Genomic DNA, 27,732 nt, shown 5'->3' on the forward strand with positions numbered 1-27,732 from the left:
AGCTAGGTAGGACTGTTTACTTGCTTCCCTCTTGTGGTAGCTTGCGTAGTGTTTTTTCTGGTACTGTGGACAAAAGAGGTTTTTGTATCAGGGCTAGCTTGAATTATTTGAATCTTGCATTTTTAAGTCTTCAGCAATAGGGGCCTGCCCTCAACCCCTGAGAGGCAACCAAAGCATCATAGTCTCTATTGCTTTGAGAATCATTTGGACTACCGTGACCAACCATTTGAAAGGAGAGGGTTCTCCTACATAGTACAGGGGGATTTGTTAGTTCACATTTCTTGCAGGGAGCATTGTCAGCCCAGTTTAACCTCCTTTAAGATACATACACACATTTACTAGGCCTTTTGAGAGTTTAGTATACTGTATTTTGATCATGCCCACCCCTATAACTTCTCCTGTTTCTTCTAGCTTTATCTCCGACACTCACCTCCCCACTTTAAAAAAAAAAAAAAAAAAAAAAAAAAACTAAAACAAAACCAGTGAGTCCAATTTGTGCTGCCCATGTACTTATGCGTGTTAAGCTATCTACTAGAGTATGATTGACCTATCAATGGCTACACTATTAAAGAAAACTGACTCTGTCCCAGAAGCCATTACCAATCAATAGCTTCTCAGGTTGGGGGCCAGTGAGCCCACCTTCTACATGCTAGAATGTTGCCTATGTAACCTTTAATTATAAATAATCTTAAAGGATCAGTCTTCTAGTATTTTAAGTACTGAGATAAAATTGTGTGTATTTTCTGAATTAAAAAAAAAAATCTTAGGGAGAGGCTAATGTCTCAGTCATGGTTTCATTGCTGTGAAGGGACACCATGACCAAGGCAAGTCTTAGAAAGAAAGCATTTAATTGAGGGCTTCTGACAGTTTCAGAGGTTTGGTCCATTATCACCATGGCAGGGAGCATGGCAGCCTGCAGGTATCTGAAATGGTATCTGAGAGCTACATCTTGATCCATAGACAGAGTGTGACCACACCTTCCAAATAGTGCTGCTCCCTAAAGACTAGCATTCAAATGTATGAGCCAACAGGGTCATTCTTATTGAAACCACCACAGCTAGAAAACACATTTGAGCTACTGCCCTTGTCTGTTTGTATGCCATATCATTAAGCTACTATGGGTGAAATCCAATTACCTCAAACCTAAGTACTTTAAAATACTTCTCTAAGCATGGGGAAAAACATCAGAATAAAGTTATTGAAGAGTACCATGTAAAATGAGTAATAAAAACCCAGTGACAGATATTGGGGTTTAAACTGGAGATCAGAAAAGCAAAGTAGCCAGCCACTAGCTCTCACCTCTACCTCGGGCTAAATTGGGTGATCTTGTATCCATGAATCCTCAGAGTGCAATCCTCAGAGGCAATGTGCAGACTGCACTGCTCTCCACCAAACCTCAGACTGCAGTTCCTGTTATACTCCTGTCTCCACCTCCCTAGAGCTGGGATTTAAGGTGTGAGCTCTGTTACTCTTTCAGACTGATCCACTCTTGTGTAGCCCTGGATGACCTCAAACTCACAGAGATCCATCTGCCTGGCTCTTAATACTCTTTTAATACTCCTGTTTGTATTTGTTTGCTTGCTTGCCTTCGTATTTTTTAGTTTTATTATGTATCCCTACCTGTCCTGTGCCCACTGTAGTCTTGGCTGGCTTTGACCTTGAAACAATCCTGCATGTGATATTATGTCTGACTTAATAATTTCTAAGAAATGTATGCATATGCCCGTGTGAATGTAAGCTTCTTAAATGTGGGTAACCAAGGAGAATGGGATGGGGTGTTACAGGCCCTGGAGCTAGAGTTACAGGTGATGCGGGTACTGGGACCTCAATTTAGGGTTTTCTGGAAGAGCAGGAAGTGCTCTTAATCACTGAACCATTTCTCCTGCTGCCTGACTTGGTACTTTTAAACAAATAAATCTCTTAATTACCATTTAATTTACATTTTCAAGAACGGAAATATTGGCAATATTTTAAAGCCCACTTACATATTTACTTTACTTACATATTTAGTAACTTAGAAGGTTTAAAAAATTACTAAATGTGCTCTGTTCCATGGTATCTAGCTTCTTTATTTTTTATGCAAATTAAAATTGAAGTAGTTTAGCCAGGCATTGATGGCCAGCCTGGTCTACAGACTCCAAAGCAATACAGAGAAACTGTGTCTGAAAAAACAAAAAAAATCTGTGTGTGTGTGTGTGTGTGTGTGTGTGTGTGTACACATATACATACACATACATACATACCTACGTAGTTTAAAGAAATTACCAACTTTTTAGACCATTGGTAATTTCTAGGGTTAGAGAAAAATTATTGCCTGTGTCTATTGCTGAGTGACTGTTTTGAGCCACCATGTGGTTGCTGGGAATTGAACTCAGATCCTCTGGAAGAACAGCCAGTGCTCTTAATCTCTGAGCCATCTCTCCAGCCCCTGAGTGACTGTTTTGGCATAGTTTTTATAAGGTAGAAAAAGTCCTCTGATAGCTGTTTATGTGGCACTTGAAAGATTTTATTAGTATTTTCTCTTGCAAAAATGACCATCAATGTGTTTTCTAGTTATAATTACTGAGGACTAATGTCATGTATGGCCTAATAAATAGGAAGAATGTTAATGTTAATTTCATATAAAGGCAAATGATTCTTGGGTAGTTGGGCTGAATTATTGCTTTCATATTGCCTGGTAGTGATGGTTTGTCTCAGTCACAATGTCTTTATTATTTTTCAATCATTTGTGTTATTCCTATGAGTACCATCTTCCTTTTACATAAAAAACAAACAAAAACCCCACAATCCAGGATGAGGGAGTCTGGGGACCAGGGTTACCTGTAAAGTGAAACATAAGGCTGTACATGTATATGTTCACCTCAGTTGTTTGGGGATGTCTGTTTTAACCACAAAATCCAGTATTATATTTCTGCTTACTGAGAAAAAATATTCAGTGGCAAATGAAAAGATGGTAAATTTTCTTTTATCCAGATGTAGACACTGTTAGATTTTTAGCAGCATGTTGTTGTATGATACATACATATCAAGATGACAAAGTAGATGCTGGATTGGTCCAGGAGACTCAGCATAAGTGGGTCCTTGAAAGCAAGATGGGGCTGCTTTGGATTTTGTTTATTTTCTTTTATTGGTCTTACACATTGTAGTCCAACTTAAATATCATTTACCAGTGAATTTCTATAAACTAATGACTCTTTTAGCTTAAATTTTATTATCAGGCTTAGCTTATGTTTCTAACTCAGGGTGCCAGAAAAAGAAATAATACACAATACTTACTTTTTTTTTTTTTTAATTTTAAATGCTTGTACTTTGTTATAACCAGTTAGAGTTAATTTTAGTGATGGTTGGAGGCTTCCTGTAAATACCAATTTCCAAATGTTGTCTCTCCATTCCAGCTCATCACAGTTTTAAAACCAGCTTTTGTTTTTGTTTTGTTTTGTTTTGTTGCTTTGTTTTGTTTTTAACAGGAGAGCCAGTGTAACTCCTTCAAGACTGGAGTGGCACACACTACCTGCATCTGCCTCATGTGAGTTCTCATTTTGGCAGCAATACTCCACTGGGCTAGAACCTCTGTAGAGGCTTGCCCTTTATTTTTCTAAGATCTGTAAGCTACCTCACAGGGTATATGCATTCCAGACTCCTGGAAGAAACTTGCTTAGTCAAAGGAGTGAGGCCTCTCAGGTTGGCTGGCTTTGGTTGGGTGAGCAGCTTCTGCTCGCAGAACCCTGGCTCTATCCTATGGCATGCAGATGTTTTCCTCACAGATTACTGAGTAAAGAATATCTTTAAATGCACTGGATAGCTTCAACTTTCAAAGCTTTGGCTGTTCTCTTTATAGTCTTGTTACGTAACCCGAGAACGCTGTGTTATCCTAGTGACTGAGGCAGGGTTGTGGGGTTTTGTTTGTTTGTTGGTTTTGTTCTGTTTTTTCCTATTTCCTTTGGACTCCAGCCCTTAAAACAGTTTCTTTCTTTGTCTTCAGATTTTGGGTAAATTGGGGTAGGCCACAGAATCTCAGAGAACAAGCAAGCAGTTAATGTGAGATCATTTGTGATCTGAAACACTTGGCCAGGTGTTGGAACCATGGGAAAATGGTTCTAAGAATGAGGCTTGAGGCTTGACGCTTTGATTATTCACTTTCCAGTTTTGTGAGAAAAACTGAGGTTAGAGCTTTTGCTTTGTGGGAAGGTGTAGAACTGCAAGTCTGAAGGGATAGATTGGTCTCTGCAGGTCTCTGTGGCCAGTTTAAAGGGCCTGGCAGATTTGGGGTGGGGGGAGGGAATGTTGAATTTGTATTTTTTAGCCTTTTTTTTTTTTTTTTGAGACAAGGTCTCATTAAGAAGCCTTGGGTGACCTAGAGCTCATTCTGTAGATCAGGCTAGCCTTGAACTCAGGGAGGTGCCTGCTTCTGCCTTGAGTGCTGCTTTATTGTTAGAGGAAGGTGGCACTGTATACACTTCAGGACACACTAAATGTTTATTCCCAGGGGTACTTAGAAGAAGCGTTGACTGTAGTATGTGTAGATCTCTACAGAGGATTCAGTGACCTGGGAGTGTGTCCTGCTGAAATGATTACCTGAGAAGCTGTCAGTAGCTTGTCCGTCTTGCTGATTAATGTAGAGCTAGGTGAAATAGATAGTCTGTCAAAGAGGAACTTGACTCTGTGATGAATCCATTCCCGCCAGAGACTAGGAGACTAGGACAGTCTGTCTGTGCTGGCCCAGTTGGAAGAAATTACAAGAGTATAGTTAGTGTGCTTCAGCATCTAGCCTTCCGTTTGGATGGCCTGCATAATCCAGAAGTTTATAACAATAGTTACAGACCCCAACACAAAGAATTCTGGCTCAGACTCAGGTACACCAGAACTCTAGCTCAGGTCAGGGAACGAGGGGGATAGATTCTATTTCTGAAAGTTCCCTGAACTCACTTGGAGGAAAGAAAATTAGTGTTTCTAATGTAGAATTAATAGAAAGTCACCATAGTCAAATGTTTAAGAAGTTCTGCCCTTTGAGCACAACAAAAATGTGGTATCTGGGGTTTTTCTTATTTTAGGGTTTAGAATTATTTTTCTGTATTTTTTCATTGGTGAGATTTTGTCTTCTAGGTATAATAGGAAGCTATACACATGATACATGCCCCAACAATACAGCTACCTAAACAAGACCTGAACAGTGACAGTATCAGTAAACATGCTAATGTAGAAGTGTGAAATCTTCCAGGTCCCACCCTGAGATAAAGAAATCTGGGCAACTAATGGCTGCTGATAGAGAATCACCCTCTCCCAAGGATAGCCCCTAATTGATTATCCAATACAAAGACAGTAGTTAGCCTTGAAATCTTATTTACACAGGTCATACTGAATGGACTCAGTTGGCCGATTTATATATTTATGCGTTGTGTGTGTGTGTGTGTGTGAATATATATACGTGTACACACACACACACACACACACACGAGGCCATCAATTTTAGAAGTGGGAGAAAACTTGAAAGGGTTCAGAGGGAGTACAGGTGGGGGGACATGATATATTTGTATTTTAATTTAAAAATAACAGAAATAAAATTGTAAAATTAGTTTGACCTTCAGTTCAAATTATCTCGTGAATGTAATTTTCAGTGACAAATTAATCCATTATAATTCACTAACTACAGAAAATTGTCAATTTAGGGATGAGTTTGAGAGTGGGGGAATAAGGTTTAGTTTTTATCTTCAATTTGAGGGCATATTCATCAAATTATCCTTCTTGAAATATTAATAGTTGAAAATATTTCACATGGATCCTAGAAGAAAAAAGTCAACTATACTGGAATTTTGTTTCCTTAAATATTTTTTGAAGTAAGTAGGATTTTGATTAGGATGGGAAAGTAATTTGGGCTTTTAAACATTTTATTAAAAGGCGCTTTACATGGACTTGGGCCACCATCATGGGGGGAAGACATTCTCAGTGTAAGTCTGTCAGAATCAGGAGTACCAGGCCTTGCTCACACTCTCGCTGTTAAAGCATGTGGGCATGCTGTACTTCCCGCCACAGGTGCAGCGTTGGGGCTTGGATTATACATCGAAGGCCTTGAGGTGGCATAGCATACGGAGGGTAAAGTAGACTTTATGGGAGAGAAGACCTCTGGCTGCTTTTGTTTTGTTTTTAAAATTTATATATTATGTATACAGTGTTCTGTCTGCGTGTATGCCTGCATGCCAGAAGAGGCACCAGATCTCATTACAGATGGTTGTGAGCCACCATGCTGGGAATTGAACTCTTAACCTCTGAGCCATCTCTAGCTCATGCTTTTGTTTTTAATTTTATTTAAATTAGAAACAATATTACTTTATATATCAATTGGTTCCCTCTCCCTCTTATCCTCCCATACCCCCCACCGACCCCCTCCTATCCTATCCCCCATTCACTCCCCAGGGAGGTTGAGGCCTTCCATGAGGAATCATCAAAGGCTGTCAGGTCATTTGGGGCTGGGCCTAGGCCCTCCCCTGTGTGTCGAGGCTAAGAGAGTATCCCTCCATGGGGAATGGGCTCTGGAAGTTCATTCCTGCACTAAGGATAAATACCGGTTCCTTTATTGTACAGGGTTGTTTTGGCTATCCTGAATATTTTGTTTTTCCATATAAAGTTGAGTATTGACCTTTTGAAGAATTGTGCTGGGATTTTGATGTGGATTGCATTGAATCTATAGATTGCTTTTGGGAAGATTGCCATTTTTACTGTGTTGATCCTACCTATCCAAGAGCATGGGAGATCTTTCCACTTTTCTGGTATCTTTTTTAATTTCTTTTTTTAATGTCTCAAAGTTCTTGTCATACCGGTCTTTCACCTGTTTGGTTAGAGTTACCCCAAGATATTTTATGTTGTTTGTGGCTATTGTAAAAGGTGATGTTTCTCTGATTTCTTTCTCAGTCCATTTATTGTCTCTATACAGTAGGGCAATTTTTTTTTTTTTTTAAGCTAGTCTTATATCCTGCCACTTTGCCGAAGGTGTTTATCAGCTGTAGGAGTTCCCTGGTAGAAATTTTTGGCTCACTTATGTAAACTATCATATCATCTGCAAATGAAAGTTTGACTTCTTCCTTTCCAGTGTATAACCCCTTGATCTCCTTTTGTTGTCTTATTGTTCTAGCTAGAACTTCAAGTATAATATAAGAGATATGGAGAGAGTGGACAGTCTTGTCTTGTTCCCGATTTTAGAGGAATTGCATTGAGTTTCTCTCCATTCAGTTTGATGTTGGCTGTTGGCTTGCTTTATATTGCCTTTATCATGTTTAGGTATGTTCCTGTTATCCCTAATCTCTCTGACCTTTATTGTGAAGGGATGTTGGATTTTGTCAAAGGCTTTTTCAACATCTAGTGAGATAATCATAAGGTTTTTCTTTTTTAAGTTTATGTTTTTTAGTTTGCTTATGTTGATGGATTTTGTATGTTGAAACATCCCTGCATCCCTGGGATGAATCATGATGGATGATTTTTCTGATGTGTTCTTGGATTTTATTTGCCAGTATTTTATTGAGTATCTTTGCATTGATGTTCATGAGGGTTATTGGTGTGTAGTTTTCTTTCTTAGTCTTTGTGTGGTTTGGGCACCAAGGTAATTGTAGCCTTGTAAAAAGAGTTTGACAATGACCCTCCTGCTTTTATTGTGTGGAACAATTTGAAGAGTATTAGCTCTTCTTTGAAGTTCTAACAGAAACTATCTGGGTCTGTTTTTTTGTTTGTTTGTTTGTTTGTTTTTGTTTGTTTTTTCTGTTTTTGTTTTTTTGGTTGGGAGACTTTTGATGACTACTTCTAATTCATTAGGGGTTATAGGTCTATTTAAATTGCTTATCTATTCTTGATTTAATTTTGGTACGTGATATCTATCCAGAAAATTGTCCATTTCCTTTAAATTTTCGAATTTTGTGGAGTACAGGTTTTCAAAGTATGACCTGAAGATTCTCATGATTTCCTCAGTGTCTGTTGTTATGTCCCCCTTTTCATTTCTGATTTTGTTAATTTGCATGTTCTCTCTCTGCATTTTGGTTAGTTTGGATAAAGGTTTGTCTATCTTGTTGTTTTTTCCTCGAAAAACCAACTCTTTGTTTCACTGAATCTTTGTTTGTTTTCGTTGTTTCTACTGTATTGATTTCAGCCCTCAGTTTGATTATTTCCTGGCATCTTGTCCTGGGTGAGTTTGCTTCTGTTTTGTTCAGTGTGCTGTTAAGTCTCTAGTGTGGTTATTCTCCACTTTTTTCACATGGGCACTTAGTTTTCATTGAATTCTAGGAAGCCTTAATTTCTTTTTTTATTTCTTCCTTGACCCAGGAATGATGTAATTGAACATTGTTTAGTTTTCATGAGTTTGAACTCTAACTTTAAACCACTAAGTTACAATAAATTACAGGGGTTCCTCTAATTTTTTTCATATCTGTTGAGGTTTGCTTTGTTGCCAAGTTATGTGGTTGATTTTAGAGAAGGTTCCATGTTGCACTGAGAAGGTATATTTTGTGTTTGGATGGAATATTCTATAGATGTCTGTTAAACCCAATTGGGTCATAACTTCTGTTAGTTCCTTTGTTTCTTTGGTAAGTTTCTGTCTGGTAGTCTGGTCCAGTGGTGAGATTGGGTTGTTGAAATCTCCCACTATAAGTGTGTGGGGTTTTATGTGTGATTTAAGTTTTAGTAATGTTTCTTTTATGAATGTGGGTGCCTTTGTATTTGGGACATAATGTTCAGAATTGAGACTTCATCTTAATGGATTTTTTTCTATGATAAATGTGAAAATGACCTTCTTCGTCTCTCTTGATTCATTTTAGTTTGAAGTCTAATTTGTTAGCTGTTAGGATAGCTACACCAGCTTGTTTCTTCGGTCCATTTGATTGGGAAATCTTTTTCCAACCCTTCACTCTGGTAACATCCCATCTGTCTTTGAAGTTGAGGTGTGTTTCTCGTTTGCAGAAGGATGGATTCTGTCTTTGTATCTCTTTTGTTAGTCTGTGTCTTTTTATAGGCGAGTTAAGACCATTGATATTGAGGGATATTAATGACCATTCTTGTTTGTTTTTGAAGGTGGTATTGTGTGTGTCCCCCCTTTGACTTTTGGTAACGTGGGATTACCTATTGCCTATGTTTTTGTGCAGTTAACATCCTTGAGTTGGAATTTTCCTTCTAGATCCAGAGTTAATGTTAGCATCAGCCATTATTCCCTCTGAGGCAGCAGGGACACAAGGCTGCTTGCATGGCTCTCATGAGCTGCAGCTCAGCAATCTCCTCAGGGATTTGTTGCATTTGTAGTCTGACGATGTGCACTAAACGATTTTGAAAGCCCAGCCTTAAAAACTTTTTTTAAACTTGGTCTTTAGAAATAGACGAAACACCATTATGCTGTGAGTTTTAGAGGTATGAAGGCATTTGGATGTTGGCTGGCTTTCTTGTCTTGGCCATTCAGTTGCTGCATTAATCTTAGTACCTGAATGGAGGAAAAGAAAAGAAAAGAAAAAAGAAAAAGGAAGAAAGAAAGGAAAGGACATGAATGCTCCTAAGGATTGAGGTGAAGGTTTATTATAGATACAAGGGAGAGCATAGGAAGAGCCCAGAGTGTCCATGAGTGGCCAGCTGATCCAAATGGAGAGGAACCTGGAGCCAAGAGGCCAGAAGACCAAGAGACCAAAATGTGTGGGTTTTATAGAGAATAGTGGCTAGGGAAGGGGCCAGCTCAGTCCCTGGGCTGGAGAGTTGGGGTAGGGTGTGGGGCCTGCCAGCCTGGAGGACTCTGTAACAGGAGGGGACACCGGTAGGGACCTAGAGAGACTGGCCACCAGAGTCTGCTTTGTTAATAGGCATCTCAGCAGCTTGTCCTGGTTTCAGACCCAGCAGTGCCAGTTTAAATAGGCAAATGAAGAGCAGGTCCAGTTTGAATATGGGCTACAGGTGAGTAGTAAATGGACGAGCTATGAAACATAGTAACAGTAATTGAGACTAGTTTTCATATGACTGAGAACTGGGTGGGTATCTTGTCTCAGTTGGCATTTAGGAAATTAACAGTCTTTTCTTGGCATTTATTATATGATTTGCTTCTAAAGATGAGAAAGGTTGCTAACCTAAATATTTCAAGCATATTTGAAGGAGTAACATTTTATTGTTGAGCTGCAGTGTAAAATTTTAGACATAGTAGAGGAAAATCCCATAGCCCAAAAGCCATGTTAGTTGACTTGTAATAAACAGTAGTTTCTGAAGCAGATTAGGAGAAGCACATATTTTACATACATACTTGCATTGTGTACCTGTTGTGACCAGAGTGACATCTGATGAGTCACAATTTAATATCTAGTTCCTTGATTACAAACTAGATTTTCCTAATTGTCTTAGATATGTTTTCTTATGGTTTGCTTGCAGTGATACTTGTCAAATATGGTTTTGAAAGTTATAGCAGTGTTAAACCTAATAGTTGTTTGGGCTGATAACATTTGGCAGGCAGAGCACATACATTGATTAAACTACAGAGCAACTACCAGACAAAGCTAAAATTCAAGTATACAGATAAGAGAGAAAAACTCATTCTGAATATTACTACATCAGTTATAGTAATACCTTCAACAAGCACACACTTCTTTTTCCCATTTTGCTATTTATCCAGCCTTATAGTTAATGTCATAGCTGTATACAATTGGTGTTTTTTTTTTTTTTTTTTTTTCCCAGCACTAAATTTGTAAGAGTCAAAGAGTAGATTAAGAAAAACAATTACATCAGGCTGTAACTGTTCTGGTAGAACCTGTTTCTACTAATGGTTGAATTTCCTTAATTAGTGGGTATAATAGAGGAAAGGTTTGCAGGAGAAAGAGAAAAGAGGAATTGGGGAAGAGCAGAGACTCAGTCGTTGGCCTCTCCTTCCATGGCCGCTCTTCCTGCTGACTCATGAACCCCTTCTTTGTGCAGTGTACAAGTCTCCAGAATATGAATCCCTTGGCTTCGAGCTTACCGTGGAGAGGTTAGTTTCCATTGGCTATCCTCAGGAGCTGCTCAGTTTTGCATATGATTCTACATTCCCTACCAGGTAAAATTTCAAGATAATTTTGGGTTAATATGGATTCCCTTGGCCCCAAACTATAAATTCCAAACTTATCCCTGTTCCTGCATAAACAAATGTTAGTATTGATTTTAAAATAACCAGAACTTTCCATGCGTCTCCTCAGTCATCACACTGTCTCCTTCTGTCTCTCCCCTTCTTTTCACCAACATCATTTCTCTCCCCCTTCCCACTTTTCCTCTCCCTGTCCTCCCAACTGCTCTCTCTCAGCACCGTGTGTATCCCAGGCTGGCCTCAAACTCGCTCCTCCTGCTTCAGACTCCCGAGCACATACTGCTCTGTTCCTTGTGCTCTTGAAGTCCCACTGATGGGCAAGAAAGGATTTGCTATGGCTGAAGATGACTACAGGCGCTCTCTTTGCCCCTCTTGACTTCTGGAGGGCAGCTATACATTTAACTTGGTAGGAAGAACCTTTTGGCACCTTTTCTGAATTTGATAGGGAAAAGTTAAGATTATGAAAGACATTTGTTTCTAATATTATCACAATTGCCCCATGTGCAACATTGGATACAGGGAAATCCAAGCAGGCCAATGTCCAAAGAAACTTAAGGACTATTATAGAAAGATAGCAGAGGAGGGGTAGTCTGTGCTTCTTAGGTGAGCCCTTCTCCTAACATAAAACAATTGTGACTGCTTACAGATGTGGACTGAATATTATTAGTTGCTCTGACATAATCTCTCTTCCTCCATCCATCTGTGCCAGTTAGCAAGTGCACTGTAACTGAGCTGTGTCTCCAGGTCTGTGGTTTATTTTTAAATGCATTCACTCACTTAGCATACATGGTTATTTTGTTTTGGGGACGTAACAAGTTCTTGTGTGGTGATTGAGTGAATAAGATTGCTACATGTATTACCTTGTACTTTCTGTTTCTTCATTTTCATGTAGAGGACTTGTCTTTGACACACTTTACGGAAATCTTTTGAAAGTTGATGCCTATGGAAACCTTTTGGTTTGTGCACATGGATTTAACTTCATAAAAGGGTGAGTACAAAGAACTCTTAGTGTGTGTGTGTGTCCATCTTACTTTGATTTTGTTTATTATTAATGTGTACATGGGTGTGTGAGTGTACACATGTACTGCAGTGTGTGTAAGAAGGGGTCATAGGGCAACTTTTAGAAATTCGTTCTTTCCTTCTGCTGTGGCTTTCCTTCCAAGGCTTGGATTTAGTTGTAGGCTTGCGTGGTAAGTTCTAAATTAGGCCCTTTCTACCTTGTTTTTTGAGACTGAGTCTCAGGGACTGGGAGCAAATAGGTGAGGATAGCTGGTCCTTGAGCCTGAGAATTTAGCAGAGCTGGGATTCAGGTGTGTGCCTGACTTACACTTAATGGCAAGTACTTTGCCAACCATGCTGTCTCCTTAGCCTAATTCTCTGGTATTTTAGTAGTTAAGTGGTGTGACACTGTCTTTACAGGTGAAATACACTTCCCTCTTCTGTCATTAAGAGTCACCCCTACTTAGGTAATTAGTTTCAGTATCTTCTAACTGTATAGCACAGTTTTGACTTATTTTAAGTTCTAAGTTTTTTGTTTTGTTTTGTTTTTTAATGTGCATTGGTGTTCCCCTGCATGAGTGTGTCAGGTCCCCTGGAACTGGAGTTAGAGACAGTTGTGAGCTATGATGTGGTTGCTGCAACTTGAACCCTGGTTCTTTGGAAGAACAGCCAGTGCTCTTAACCAGTGATCCATCTCTCCAGTTCAAGTTCTAAGATAAGCATATAAAAGTCACTTGAAAATTTTTGAACTATATAACAATTTAATAACTGAGATTTTTATTAGCTAGTACATTTTAATCTTTGAATATCTTCAGACATTTGTATAATGAAAATATAAAAATATAAGGAACCTCAAATACAAGGTAGTAAAGGGCACAAGAACACCTGCTCTTGGTGCCAACTAGTCTGAAATCTGGGATAGGAGGAGTCCTGAATTGTTCTATCAGTGCCTGGGCAATATAACAAGACCCATCCCAGGAATTGGGGAGAAAAGCTGGGTATGGTGGGGTATGCTTTAAATGTTAGCACTGTGAGACAGAGACAGGCAGACAAAGTGAATTCTAGGACAGCCAGGAGTGTAAGTAAATACTTAAAAAAAAAAGATGGGGCAGTTTCTCAGAGTGTAAGGAAGTCTGGGTTTGATCCACAAAAGGAAGAAAGGGAAAGTGGGTAGAGTAAGGGTAATGGCTTTAAACCAAATAACACATTGTTACAACATTTCCACTTTACTAATTTGGAGTTTCTTCCCTAGTAAGAAGTAAATGTAATGTGTGTGTGTGTGTGTGTGTGTGTGTGTGTGTAACATCGCATTTTTTTAAAATTTTAATTTTAATTTAAGACAAAACAATAACAAAAGTCCACAGTTGCCAGGCAGTGGTGGTGCACACCTTTAATCCTAGCACTCAGGAGGCAGAGGCAGATGGATCTTTGTGATTTTGAGGCCAGCCTCAGTTCCAGGATAGCCAGGGCTACATAATAGAGACCCTGTCTCAAAAAAATTAAAACAAAATACACAGTTTGGGGACTGGAGAGATGGTCCAGTGACTAAGAGCACTTGTTCTTACAAAGGACCTGAGTTCAGTTTCCAGGACCCAGGGGATCCGATACCCTGTCAGGCTTCCACAGGCACTCAGCATGCACATCTCACACACACGTATAATTTGACACTGTTTGAGTTATAGCTACAACTTGAAATGAAAACATGATTTCATGTAATTTTTCTGAATGATTTATTGATAGAAAAGTGGTAGTTGTCACAGTTATGTTGGGATAATTAAACTAACTGAAATTGTGTCCGAACACCCTGTAAATCAGAAGCCAGAGCTGTGTCCCACTTAGGTTGAAGCCCATGGCACAGTGCTGTGCAGCAAGCAGGCTCTATTACATAACAGCTTCACAGACCTCGCAGCGAGAGCCGCCTCTCAGCAGGCAGAGGCTATGTGCACCTTCTGTTGCTCTAAAGGGTGGTTTTGTAGGAAGAAGCAGGGTTCAGAAGGAAAATGATTACATGTAGGGTCACCAACCTAAGCTCATTCATGAACAGATACTCTCACTGTTATCCAGGATGTGATTTATGTCTGAAGGGGGATTATATTGCTTGGTTGTTAGTTGAAAAGAAGGTAGAGAGAAAGAGAGAGAAAAAAAGAAGCCGTTCAGTAAATTTGTTTTACAACCAAACTCACTAATTGAAGATGTCCAGTCCTAAGCTGGGGTAGCGGTCCCTGTCTGTGCTACTCTCAGGAGGATGAGGAGTTCAAGCATCCTTGGTTACATATGCCAGTCTGGGCTACATGAAATGTTATCTCAAACAGATAATGAAATCCATCAACCTGCTATGTTCCCCCCAACAAAGCTTCAGAGTAGGTCCTTTGGAAACACTCTTGATAGTATTTCTGAAATGTCATTTGTGAGTACTTGCCGATTCATTCAAGCTTAACATAATGCAGTCCTTAGAATCTAAAGGAAAAGGTCTCAGGGAAAACCAACGTGGAGGAAAATGGTGTTACAGTGCAGTGGTTATGAGGCTGGAGGAGAGATCTGTCTGACTAGCGTTGTCATTCCTTGTTAGCCTGGAGAGTGGGTCACGAAAAGTTACCAGTGTTCAGTATTGTAACTGCACATAGACTGTCCCTTTATGCCTGATGCATTGTCTTCCCCCACTGGAGATTACCGACTAACCATATTTCTCAGTGGATTTGAGTTGTGATTGCTGAAAAGTAGTCACCTATGTTTGTATAAAGACTGGAGTAAGGGCCTGTTAGCACTGCTTGCTTCTTCATGAGGGCCAAGGAGGTGACTTTGTAGTGAGTCTCTATGTATTGGAACTTTTGTTTTATAAGGATGATAAACAAGGTGACTAAACCAACTGGAGTTCATACCAGTTGAAGTTAAATAACTAAATAGGAATTTACCCAACTCATATGTAAGTATAAGCTTTAAATTTGGTTTTCTTTGTATTTGTGTTTTTTTTTTTTTTTTTTTTTTACCATGAGCATTGTATGTATTTTAGAATTCTCACCCTTGGATTTTTTAATTAATGTTTTCCCCTTTCTTGGTGGGATATGTGTGTGTCTTTGTGCAGGCCAGTGGTTGATGGTGTCTTTCTGTCACTCCATCATATTTTGCGAGGTGGAGTGTCCTTGGAGCCCTCTCCCTTCTGTCACCATCGCTTGTGCTATGATGCTTGGCATTTATGTGGGTATTGGGTTCTTCACACAATTTCCTCGAGTTTGAGTGACATGCACTTTACTGATATGAACTGGACCTTGTAAGTTAAATAGGTCAATTCAGAAGTTGGTCTGCTTTCAATAGAGGAACAGAGGAAAATACAGCTCAGATGGGTTAAGGAAGACATGCTTTTTATTCCCGAACTCCATTCGGGAGCACACATGTTCACTAAGTGTTGGAGCAGAGGCCAATGTACCACCTACGTGAGTCCTCTCTACGTTCATTCCCTTCTGCTTTAATTTATTCATCCTGAGACAGCTTCACTGTTGGGCTGGATGGCCGGGAGCTCACTGTTGACCAGGCTGGGAGTACAGGGGTGAGCTGCCTGTTTAAGACCTGTTTACCTTAAGCCTTTTAAGCTGAATAGTTTCCCTTTAATCAGGTTGTATGATCTTGATAGACCTCTTCTAGCACAGTGACAGCCTGAGTGTTGTCTATGAAGAGTTCTGTGAGGGCTCACCTGAGCCTGTTCATAGCTGTCCAGACTTGGTATCTGAACACTCTTGGACATAGCCATCAAAATGTTTTAGTAACATTTTGAATAATGACTATTTCCTAGAGTTAACATGTTAACTTTTTGTATGTCAATTAATTCTTAAATTTCTCTTGCAGACCAGAAACTAGAGAGCAGTATCCAAATAAATTTATCCAACGAGATGACACTGAACGGTTTTACATTTTGAACACACTATTCAATCTTCCAGGTAGACTACTCTCTGCTTACTATATATACATGCTGTCCCTTCCTCCCAGGACCACTTGTTACTCAAAGGAGCTAATTAAATCTGCTTAACCATTTTACTTACAGCTGATTAATATCTGTACTTCATTTTTCAGAGACCTACCTGTTGGCCTGCCTAGTAGATTTTTTTACTAATTGTCCAAGATATACCAGGTATGTTTATACTACAATTTTCTTTATCCAGTTGATTTTTAAATTAATGAACAGGGTTTTAGAGAACTGGCCATTGTAGGTCTTTTCTGCTTTTCTAAAGTGAATTTAGTGCTAGTGAGAGATGCTACATTGCCAGCCTGAGAGATGGACAGCACCAGCAGCTCCATGCAGGCTCTCATCTCCCACACGGCCCCTCTCCTTGCCAGTGTGCTGCAGCCATGTTTGGAAGGGACCACTTCTGATTGGCTTCTCCTGGGAATGAAGACGCCAGCAGAGGTGCTAATTGTGACAACTGAGTGGGAGGTTTGTGTGATGATTATCTGTCCAAGCAGAATTACACTAAAACCCCCCAACTCATTTCACAGCAGCTACCCAGGAGCCATTCAGGGATGGTCATTTAGTCTCATTCCCAGGCCCAGCAAGATTTCATCGAGGAATAGATATTGTTTACTTTTCCTGAAGCAAAGTTTCACTTAAGTCTTGCATAGGTTAGCTTTTTCCCTTTGGGGGAGTTGTGTGGCCATTGCTTGACGTGTAAGAACTTGTGGGAGTCTGCTAACTTCCTATCTGAGACCTTACCCACTTAGGGCACTAAACTTGGTGGGAAACTGAGTCACAGATGAGAATGAACAGCACTTTTGTACCCAGGGACAATGCCAGGAAGGTTGGGGGTGGAAGAACCTATGTTCTAAATGTTTGTTCAGTGAGAACCTGTTCTAAGTGACAAACCTGGTATTTTGGGATCTTGGCCTTTCACATTCCATCCAGTGTATTCACTCACAGTTACTATACTCCATTTATACAATACTCTGGCCATTTCTAATACTCAAATGAATTTTGGTGAGGGAGCAGTTCCTAGCTAACCACATCCTGTACCATGTGATGTGGAGCCTTTGGTTGGGTCCCTTGGTCGGTTTGGACGCTCACTGTATTTACTCGCTTTGGATTCCCTGTCATGTTCTTTCATTTTTCTGTAGTTGTGACACAGGATTTAAAGATGGGGACCTCTTCATGTCGTACCGGAGCATGTTTCAGGATGTAAGGGACGCAGTCGACTGGGTCCATTACAAGGTATTTAGAAGCTGTTTTCTTGCCTGCCGTTTCTCTGGCACAAATTTACGGTCTGACACTAACTTTGCAAGTGGAAATGGAGCACTTTTTAAAAAGAAAGTGGAGAGATGGTTCAGAAAGGAGGAGCACTCGCTGTTCTTGCAGAGGATGCCAGTTCAGTTCCCAGCACCACATGGCAGCTCACCACCATCTGTAACGAGTTCAGTGCCAGGGATCTGACACCCTCTCCTGACCTCTCTGGGCACCCAGCACTCATGTGCACAGGCATGCACATTAACAGAATAAAATTAATCTTTCTATGTTTGTTTTGGTTTTTGGTATTTTGAGACAGGGTTTCTCTGTACCTTTGGAGCCTGTACTGGTACTTGCTCTGTTGACCAGGCTGGCCTGGAACTCATGTAGATCCCGAGTGCTGGGATTAAAGGCATGGGACACCACTACTGGGCGGAGATTTGCCTCCTCCATCCATTCTTGCCTGACTATGCTGACAGTCTGCCTCAGTCCTGAGGCTCAGTTTTTAAATTTTATTGTCTGCATTTCTGAAACTTATTTAGAAGGATTTTAGTGAATGACTAAATTTTATCCAATTTAAATTTTATCCAAATAACTCCCACCTGGCTAATAACATCAGTTAGTTAGTACTCAATTTATATTTACTATAAACTGTTCAATAAAATATGAAATGTTTTTAATTTAATTTAAATATAATTTTATATTTAAAGGTTTTTTGCCCTTTATCTACATTTTATTTTGGTAAACAGATTCATTTGTTTGATAGTAAGTACAAATTTTCTAGTAAAAGTTAAAAACAGATTTATAGGTCAGGTGTGGTGGCACATCCACAATCCCAGACACTGCACAAGTTCAAGGCCAAGTTGGGTTACAAAGTGAGGCTTTGTCTCAGACAAGCAACCTCAATTTGTGAGGTGGGCATAGTATCCTGGTTCTGTAATGTTGGCACTTGGGAGGCTGAGGCAGGAGGGTCATGAGTCCAAGGCTAGTCTGGGCTACAGAGCAAGAACTTATTATTTTTTTTTTAACATAAATAAAACTTCTTTTTTTAGTTCTGTTTTCTTTTTTCTTCTTCTAGGGCTCCCTTAAGGAAAAGACAGTTGAAAATCTTGAGAAGTATGTAGTCAAAGATGTAAGTACTGAGAGGGGAATGAATCTGCATGGCAGTTGAGTGAGTGATGGGATAGCATAATTACAAAGATTTTCTTCCCATGTGTCGTCTTTCTAGTTGTCCCTGTTTGCCTCTAATGACAGCAACTGGGGGTTAATGTGTGCATTGTCACCATGCTGTGATTGCGGCCTTATACTCTCGCCATTATTTATAGATTCAGCAGGCACCTAATGAATAAAGAAAGGGTTAAACATCATGCGGAAGGCCACACAGTTAGTGAATAGTTAGCCAAGACTCACTCAAATCTTAAGCACTGTGATTGATGCGCTAAAAATGTGCATGGATAGCCTTGTCACCTAAAGTGTCTTCACCCTGTTAGCAAAGAACAATGAGCACAGGTTTAAGACACATAGTAGATACTTTTAAAATAGCTCTAGTTCATAGCATTGCACAAACGTTATTTTAAAATTTTCATAATTATGCTTCAGTGCTGTTACTATTAAAGGAATGTATGAGGAATGCATGGCAAGTGTGTGTTTGTGTGTGTGTGTGTGTATAATCACAACTTTTCTGTGAAGCTAAAATTGTTTAAAACAGTAGTGGGCTAGTTGTGTAGCTCAATGGTAGAGCATTTGCGAAAGGTCCTAGGTGTGAGCCCCAGCACTGTTTTTTTATTTTCCCATGAGCTGGAGAGTTAGCTCAGTGGTTAAGAGCAGTTGCTGTTCTTTAAGAAGACCCAAGTCACCTGAACAAGGGGGAGCTCACAAACCCCAGACTGACAGCTGGGAAACCAGCATGGCACCGACCCAGACCCCCTGAACATGGGTCTCAGAAGGCCTGGACAGTCTAAGGGACCTCTGACAGTGGAACCAGGATGTATCCCTGGTGCAGGAAAGGACTCTGGGAGCACATTCCCCATGGAGGGATACTCCCTTAGCCTAGAGGCAGGAGGGAGGGCCTAGACCCTGCTCCAAATGACTTGACAGATTTTGATGATTCCCTCCTGGAAGGCTTCACCCTCCTTGTGGAGTGGAACAGGTGGGTGGGGTAAGATGGGAGGGAGAGAGAGAGCTAGGGTAGAAAAAATTATATACATACATACATACATACATACATACATACATACATACATACATGAAGACCCAAGTCCTAGCACTCATCAACTGCCTGTAACTCTAGCTTCTTGGTAGGCCTGATGTCTCTGGCCTCTACAGGCATCTGCACTCGTGTACATTCTACACACTGATACATAATTAAAAGCCAGGCAGTTGTGACACACACCTTTAATCCCAGCACTCAGGAGGCAGAGGCAGGTGGATCTCTGAGTTTGATGATAGCCTGGTCTACAGAGTTCCAGGACAGGCTCCAAAGCAACACAGAGAAACCCTGTTCCAAAAAAACCCAAACTAATAAACAAACAAATCCATTTATACACGTACAGAGACCCAAGATCCTCCAGTAACTTACTTTTCTATAGAGTAAAAGCAGAATTTGTGTCGTCCTGTTTCCTCCTGTTGACTTGAAGGAGCACTGAGCAGTTGAACAGTCTGTGAAAGGGGAAGGGACATGCGTTCTTGCTAGGTACGCTAGGCATTGCACTTGGCTCATCTCTTCACTTGTGGGCAGATGTTTCTAGGTAGCACCTGCATCTGTCACTTTATTCTGCAAAGGTCTTCATAAGGCCGCGGTGTGTAGCTGGACAGTGGTGGCATTCGTCTTTAACCCCGGCACTCGAGAGGCAGAGGCAGGTGGATCTCTGAGTTTGAGGCCAGCCTGGTGTACAGAGTGAGTTCCAGGACAGCAGGGCTGTTACACAGAGAAGCCCCAGTGTGTATGGTGGAGCCCTATCTCAGTCAACTTCTGATCTTTAGTGCACTTAAATCCCATACTTGAGGGATCACTCAGTACTTTAACCTATTTCCTGAAGCAGACATGAGGGTGGTAAAGACCTATTATTAGTAAGTTACTAAAGTATATACTATATGTTACTACTTTAAAAGCCTAATAATGTGGCCTTTTACATGCAGACTTCTGAAACCAACCAGCCCTTGAGAGACTTATTACCCTACTCATATGTGGGCAGAATCCCAGTCTGACTGAACTGTAAACACAACACTGAAGTATTTTGTCACCGTTTCAGGGGAAATTGCCATTGCTTCTGAGCCGGATGAAGGAAGTAGGGAAAGTGTTTCTTGCCACTAACAGTGACTACAAATACACGGATGTAAGTATTTAACGTGTTAATTTCCTTACACAGGAAAGTACTTTTTTTTTTTTTCTATTATAGTGGTTATTTAAAGGTTTTCATATGGGGAGCTATTTATGCTGATAGAATGGTTTCTCTGCCTGTTTGGAGCATTATTTATCTAGATCTGAGAAATCACACCCTTTCCTTAATACCCTTGCTATTGGAAGTCCTATAGTGAAAGGTGATGTGTTTTGAATCTTAAGAGATAGAGAACGAAATTTTCCATCTCTTATTTTTAAATTTCAAAAGATCATGACTAAAGGATACAAAAAACAAAAACAAAACTGCATGGACCAAATTTAAATGTCTTGCTTTTGCTGATGCAATTATAGATTTACAGTTCTAGCAAGAAGTTCTGCCCCACCCAGCTCTCTGCTAACGAAATGGCAGTGTGGTATCTCATGTGAGTCTTTGGTTTTCTCTGAGCCCTTTCTTCAGGTCCCTCACCTCCACACACGTTTTCCAGGAGAACTGGCTAGGGGCATGAGTGACTGTACATCAATAAGCACTCGGAAGCCCACACCCTTCCTGAGTAGCTGTCTGCCCACCTTTTGCCCAATGAAGCATTAGTTTAACTCCCCCTGCCACGATGTCATAAGCTATACAAAAAAGCAATGTGGTGAAAAGCTTGCGTATGTCTTGTGCAAAAATCATACATGGACCTTTCTTTTTCCCCCCAGAAAATCATGACTTACCTGTTTGATTTCCCACATGGACCCAAGGTATTATAGTAATTTAATAGGCCATTTGTTAACTAATAATGTATTTAATCATTTTAGAATATTAATGTATTTAATCATTTTAGAATATTAAAGGGAAGGAAATGGCCAGGATCCACCTAGAAAAGCCCTAGTTTTAGAAAGCTTATTGTTTAAATCAGCATTAAAAGAAGTAATCTAGGGCTAGCAGAATTTAAAATCTCTGGTGTTCTAAATATTTACTATATAGAAGTAAAATGAACATTTATATGGTCTGGAGTAAATAGGATCAGAATAGGTTCTTAAGCAGAATTGTTTGTATTGCATGGGATTGAGGGTGATACCAGTTTAAAAGAAATAGAATTTCAGTGTGAATGTTGTAACTGCTTCTAGATTAGTTGCTGATGGGTGTTATGCTAAGAAAGCAGTTAACCTTGGTATTGAGAAGTCTTTCTGCAGTGTGATTATGCTCAGGGTTAACAAATAAGCTTTAGTAAATGCTGAAATTACAGTGTATGGTGCTCTTTATTCTGGCTTGAAAAGGTTAACACCATCTCAGAATGCAGTGTGTTAGTTGGCATAATATCTTCTTGTGCAACCAGCTGAAGCCAGTGTGTATCTAGAGCCATCGCCCTAAAAACAAGTGGGAGTCTCCTCAGTGCCACTTTCTGTGTTTAGTTCTGGTGCTGAATTGTAGTTGGCATCTGCCTAGTTTTCTCATATTTCATGTTTGAAAGAACTGTCCTTCAGAGAGTAAGTTAAACTTGTTTATACCTGTCAGTTCCAAAAAAATTATTTAAAGATTCCTGTGCATGAGTGGGTTTAAGTATTAAATGTGCGGTGATGTTGTAGCTTTTGCCTACTCTGTTCCACCAGCCGGGAAGCTCCCATCGACCGTGGCAGTCTTACTTTGATCTGATTTTAGTGGATGCACGGAAACCGCTCTTTTTTGGAGAAGGCACAGTACTACGTCAGGTGGATACTGTAAGTCGAGAAGGTGACATGTTCTAATACACCATCCCTTACTTCTTCCTTCCCCACTTCCCTCTCCTTTCTAATGGCCATAGTTTCTTAAAGTTGGGTGTTTTGATTTTAACTGAAGTAGCCCAACAGAGTGCTAGTTAGAGAGTGAGTGCCCGGGTCAAGTAGCAAATGTAGGTAGATATTGTGATAAAATGACAGACCTTTTCACAGTCTTTGTTCTCTTTACCCAGAAAACTGGAAAACTGAAAATTGGTACCTACACAGGCCCCCTGCAGCACGGCATCGTCTACTCAGGAGGTGAGCTGTCCATTTCCCTTTGTTCTGGACACATCTGCACAAATGTGAGTGTTGCTTCAGACTTCACTGTGGAAAGTTCCATGGTCTTTCAGCATAGTGCCACATAATTCTTCAGGACCAGAAAGGTCATCTATTGTGAGTCAGCAGTCTTCTGCTAATGGAAGTCAAGGGGTTAAGTTTTATTGTCACTGAAAAGATCTTTCTATCCTCCTCTGAGGGCTTATCTTCGTGTTCTGGAACCATTTGGGTGTATTTCTTCTCAAAGGACTTTCAAAAAGCCCGTGTGATGTCAAGAGTCAGAAGCAGTTGAATGACGCCAACTCAGTGAGCAGTCTGTGATGGGCTGACATAGGCCTCTTACATGACACACCATTTACATCTCTGCACTCTGTCTCCAACCCAGCCGTGGTATCCTGGTGGTCTTCTTCCTAGATTTTGTTGTTTTTTCAAGACAGGGTTTCTCTGTGTAACAACCATCGCTCTGTAGACCAGGCTGTCCTCAAACTCACAGAGATCCACCTGCGTCTGCCTCCCAAGTGCTGAGTTTAAAAGTGTGCACTGTCATTGCCTGAATAGACTTCTTGCTTAGCGCTCTGGTCAGCACAGTAGTAAAGCCTTGACTGGGACTGCACAAAGAATAGTGAACCTTTGTATTTAAGAAAGGCTTCTCTTTCCTATAATTATACATTTCTGGAGTATTTAGGTGTGGGCTCTGAATGCTTTCTTTAATCTAGAAACATTCTTCTCATTCATTTCTTCAGGCTCATCTGATACAATCTGTGATCTGTTGGGAGCCAAGGGCAAAGACATTTTGTACATCGGAGATCACATTTTTGGAGACATTTTGAAGTCAAAGAAACGGCAGGGGTGGAGGACTTTCTTGGTGATTCCTGAGCTTGCACAAGAGCTCCACGTCTGGACCGACAAGAGTTGTAAGAGACCATCACCCTTACTTTCAAATCTTTGCCACAACTAGTTTTGTATCTTACACGACAGCTTTGACTTAGTTCTCCTAGATTAGATACACAACTCAAGAATTTGTTTATACATACATACATACATACTACAGTAAGAGTTTGTGAACTGAAATTCCACTTTGGTCTGCAGTCCATGTTTCTCCAGCCACATCCAATAGTCTCAGTCTCTCTAACACTGTTTATGATTCTGGGGCAGCAATGGCTCTGAATGCTAATTACCTGTATTCGTGAAGACAGAAGCCAAATATCCTTAAGCTGAGCCACACAGCGTGCATTGGGCAGTACACATACTCTTCAGTTGGGTCACAGGTAGCTGCAGAAAGATGTTGGATACGCAGGACCTCCCTGTGTTCCAGTGTATCACCATCACTGTGGCTTATGTTGATGGGATTCTAGCTCCTTTGCTCAAAATCTGCATGCTCCTTGAGTCTTGTTTCCCCATGAAAATGGAATACCAATAATGCCTGTCTGCAAGCTGGTGGGTCTCAGGCAAGGCAGTACACATAAAGCTTTCCTTCTCGGTGACAGGACCTAATTTGAATGACTGATGGTAGAAGAAAACCTGTTCTATGCAGTAAATTAGGGCGTGGTTCTCCTGGGGAACTCAGGAGGCATGCAGGTGATGTGGACTGTTGCCATCACATTTTAAGCTTCCCACCTGTGAAATCTAGTTAACCTTCAACTCGGGACAAGTCACCTAATTCCTAGTCCTTTTTCCTAGAAATGGGGCCAGCTAGATGTGTAAATTGGTAAAGGTGCTTGCTGGTGAGCTTCACCAGAGCTTAGTCCCCAGAATCCGCATGGTGACGACTGGCGCCCACACACAAACTTCAAACATAAACTATCTATAGTTGCTCTGGAAGCCCATAAGGCTGCAAAGGGGTCAGTGGCCTTTAGGTAGGAGGAGACTGTTCAAAAGGAAACTGTGGTGGCCTTCCATTGGCAGAGTACACGTGGGTGTCAGTGAGCTTCCCTGAGGGAGGTGCAAGTGGTCTGTGTACGTACATATATACACACACACACACATATACATACATAACTTTGCCATGTTAGCCCACACTGTGCTTTTTGTCATATCTGAAACTCACTAGTTTGAGCAGCACTTAAAAGCCAGGCGATTTTGCTTGATTTACCTAAAACATTTTCTTTTCCTTTCTAAACTTTTAACTAGCACTTTTCGAAGAACTTCAGAGCTTGGATATTTTCTTGGCTGAACTCTACAAGTAAGTTTCCCAGTTCTAAAACCCACTAACCTCTTCAAGAACAACATAGGAATACAGTGTGTTCATTTAGAGATTTGCTCTGTGCTCTCCTTCTGTCTCCAGGCACCTTGACAGCAGTAGCAATGAGCGCCCAGACATTAGTTCCATCCAGAGACGCATTAAGGTATGCAGATGGGATTTGGGATGAAATGTGGAAAATCAGTTGTCTAAATCATTTACATGCTTGTGATTTTATGTAGGGACTTGTATGTCACTGGTCATCAGCAAATAGTTGAATAAGCTGAGGATTTTTATTTATTTAAGAAAGTAACTCACGACATGGACATGTGCTACGGGATGATGGGAAGCCTTTTCCGTAGTGGCTCCCGGCAGACACTCTTTGCCAGTCAAGTGATGCGGTATGCTGACCTCTACGCGGCATCGTTCATCAACCTGCTGTACTACCCGTTCAGCTACCTCTTCAGAGCCGCCCATGTCCTGGTGAGTAAAGCTGTTTGACAGGGAAGGTGTACTCTTGGGTCACATGTGCAGCCAGCTTTGTGGAATGACGCGGGAGATAGTCTGTGGGAAAGCTGAATGTCTTATGTGGTTACATAGAAACTCTTCCTTTGAGTAGGTGTGGTGGCTTACACCTAGAATCTCAGTTTTGGGGGGAGCATGGGCAGGATTGGGAGTTCAAGGCCAGTTTCAACCACATGAGCCCCTGTGTTTAAAAGAAAAACAAAAAGCCAGGTGCGGTGGTGCACACCGTTAGTCCCAGGACCTGGCAGGTTGAAGCAAGTGATCTGAGTAAGGACTCCTTCGTTAGTGCGAATTGAAGTTAATGTTCTTATATGTGTGCCCCAGTACTGTTCTGTTTCAGGACTGGCTAAGGGAGTCTAAAAATAGAAAGTCAGGTTTTTCTCTTTTACTTATTTTTGTCTGTGGGAAATGATCCGGGCGGCTTGGGTGCTTCTGTCCTGCTTCCAGATTTAACTCAAACACTGTAGATGAGGCAAGTTAGGGTTTTATTCTGCCTGCAGCCTGAGCCTTTGCTTTGTTCTAGATGCCTCATGAATCAACAGTGGAGCACACGCATGTGGATATCAACGAGATGGAATCCCCTCTCGCCACCCGGAACCGCACATCCGTGGATTTCAAAGACACCGACTACAAACGTCATCAGCTTACAAGGTCCATTAGTGAGATTAAGCCCCCCAACCTCTTCCCACTGGCTCCCCAGGAGATCACACACTGCCATGACGAAGATGATGATGAAGAGGAGGAAGAGGAAGAATAAGGAGGCAAACTAAAACCCTGAGCACCTATCAGCAAGTCTGGCAGGACTCACGGGCAAGGGGTGGCCTTTAGATTCTGTTAGGGAGGGTGGGAGGACCTCATCAGAAGTACATTTGGAAAGTTTCTTAAGGCTTTAAATAATTCTAATCATAGCTACTCACTTGAGTTTTGTGTATCTGTATTCTCTGCAGATTGTTAAACTGTAGGAAGGAAGGTAAAAAGTCAGGTGGGTCTGCATGCAGACGGCACCGGTCATCAGTGTGCCATCTGCATACACTGAGGTAGGAAAGGCTTTCAGAGCAGAGCTGAAGCCTGGTGGGAAGAGGTGAGCCACAATATCGTATTACTACAAACTGTGCTATTGTTCCACACCCCTTTTCCAGTGCATTATACAGTATTGTACATCAGTGGAGAAATACACTGTCTTCATGATCCAGTGTAGTCCGGCTTCTGGGTTTCCCTGGTGGCCCTGGCAAGGCTGCTACTGTGTTGATGCCTTCTTGGGTTTCCCTGCTGCAGGGTGATTTTAGGGAGACCGCAGGGGTTTGAATTTGAGGCAGAAGTCCTCATCCTTGATTTTAAAAAATTGGTAGCACAAATGTGTTTTGGTTATATAAAAACAATCCTTTTGGGGAATGTAGCTGAAGATACAGCGGTGCAAGTTCCCAGAGAACAGCAGCTGCTACCAGAGCTGCCTTCATCAGCGCAGACCGCAGGGGCATCCTGCTCCTAGGCACATGTGTGGGAGGGGCTCTACAGCAAAAGGCACCGTTAGTATCTTAGTATCGGTTCACTGGAGAATACTGCGGGAAATTACTCCCGCTCTCAATGAAGCAGCAGCCTGTGAATATGCAGTCACGTGACCGCCGGGCCAGGGCAGGGAGTCGTCCAACACTTGGAATACTTTTGTAGATTGTAGCTTTAGCTTTCATTTGTTTTCTTCCATTCTTGGCTACGGTCACTGGAGTACTGGCTGCTCTAGAGCTCAGTAAAGTGTATGTCTAATGCTGACACCCTTGTATAGAACAACTGTCAACTGTCACAGCCGTTGGTCTGCAGATGGCTTTAGGGTTGGCATGCTCTCAAGGGAAATTACATTTTCAAAATTGCTAACTATGTCACTTTTAGTTGAAGAACTTGCTTTTGTGAACAGTGTTTCATAGGTATAAAGATTTTTTTCTAAGACAAAGTTTATCTATGTACCCCTGGCTGTCTTGGAACTCCCAATGTAGAACAGACTGGCCTTGAATTCACAGAGATGTTCCTGCCTCTGCCTCCTGAGCTCTGGGATTAAAGGCGTGCTCTAACCTGGCTGGCTTTTCTAGTAATCATTTGATAGGTATAGAACACAGCTCAGTAACTTAGCCAAGGCATGTAGCTGCAGCTTTAGAATCATCCCAAGTAGCATGCATTCTGACTGGTGTCTCTGGAACATACACATGACAATTAGATCTGTTTTTAAAATTTAGAGACTATTATAGCTATGAAAGTTGCTAACTTCTCATTCAGGTTGATGTTGACAGTGTTGTCTTCTTGGGCCCTAATTATGTCTGTGGCACAACTCCATCAGCTTGCTAGCAGTGCATTCCTTAGTCCCATTAGAGCAGAGGCTGTTTGAGTGCTAACAATTTGCTCCAGATGACGTGGGGAGA

At 41.0% G+C, this 27,732-nt stretch overlaps 1 protein-coding gene across 3 annotated transcripts in view; it reads left to right on the forward strand.

Moving 5' to 3' along the window:
• The window catches only part of Nt5c2 (5'-nucleotidase, cytosolic II), a 125,911-nt gene extending 98,521 nt beyond the window's left edge, over window positions 1-27,390 (forward strand). For all 3 annotated transcript variants that reach the window (XM_051200011.1, XM_051200012.1, XM_051200013.1), the window contains 15 exons: window positions 10,915-11,032; window positions 11,952-12,047; window positions 15,899-15,990; window positions 16,124-16,181; window positions 17,159-17,252; window positions 18,343-18,396; window positions 20,516-20,599; window positions 21,304-21,345; window positions 22,198-22,305; window positions 22,536-22,602; window positions 23,364-23,534; window positions 24,751-24,802; window positions 24,905-24,965; window positions 25,106-25,282; window positions 25,848-27,390. In XM_051200011.1, the coding sequence (XP_051055968.1) occupies window positions 10,915-11,032; window positions 11,952-12,047; window positions 15,899-15,990; window positions 16,124-16,181; window positions 17,159-17,252; window positions 18,343-18,396; window positions 20,516-20,599; window positions 21,304-21,345; window positions 22,198-22,305; window positions 22,536-22,602; window positions 23,364-23,534; window positions 24,751-24,802; window positions 24,905-24,965; window positions 25,106-25,282; window positions 25,848-26,081 (1,508 nt within the window). In that variant the 3' untranslated portion in view covers window positions 26,082-27,390. The remainder of the gene's footprint in view (window positions 1-10,914; window positions 11,033-11,951; window positions 12,048-15,898; window positions 15,991-16,123; window positions 16,182-17,158; window positions 17,253-18,342; window positions 18,397-20,515; window positions 20,600-21,303; window positions 21,346-22,197; window positions 22,306-22,535; window positions 22,603-23,363; window positions 23,535-24,750; window positions 24,803-24,904; window positions 24,966-25,105; window positions 25,283-25,847) is intronic.
• The last annotated feature ends 342 nt before the right edge of the window (window positions 27,391-27,732 follow it).

The sequence above is a fragment of the Phodopus roborovskii genome, unplaced genomic scaffold (assembly GCF_943737965.1).
Source record: "Phodopus roborovskii unplaced genomic scaffold, PHOROB, whole genome shotgun sequence".
In the NCBI taxonomy this organism is placed as follows: domain Eukaryota; kingdom Metazoa; phylum Chordata; class Mammalia; order Rodentia; family Cricetidae; genus Phodopus; species Phodopus roborovskii.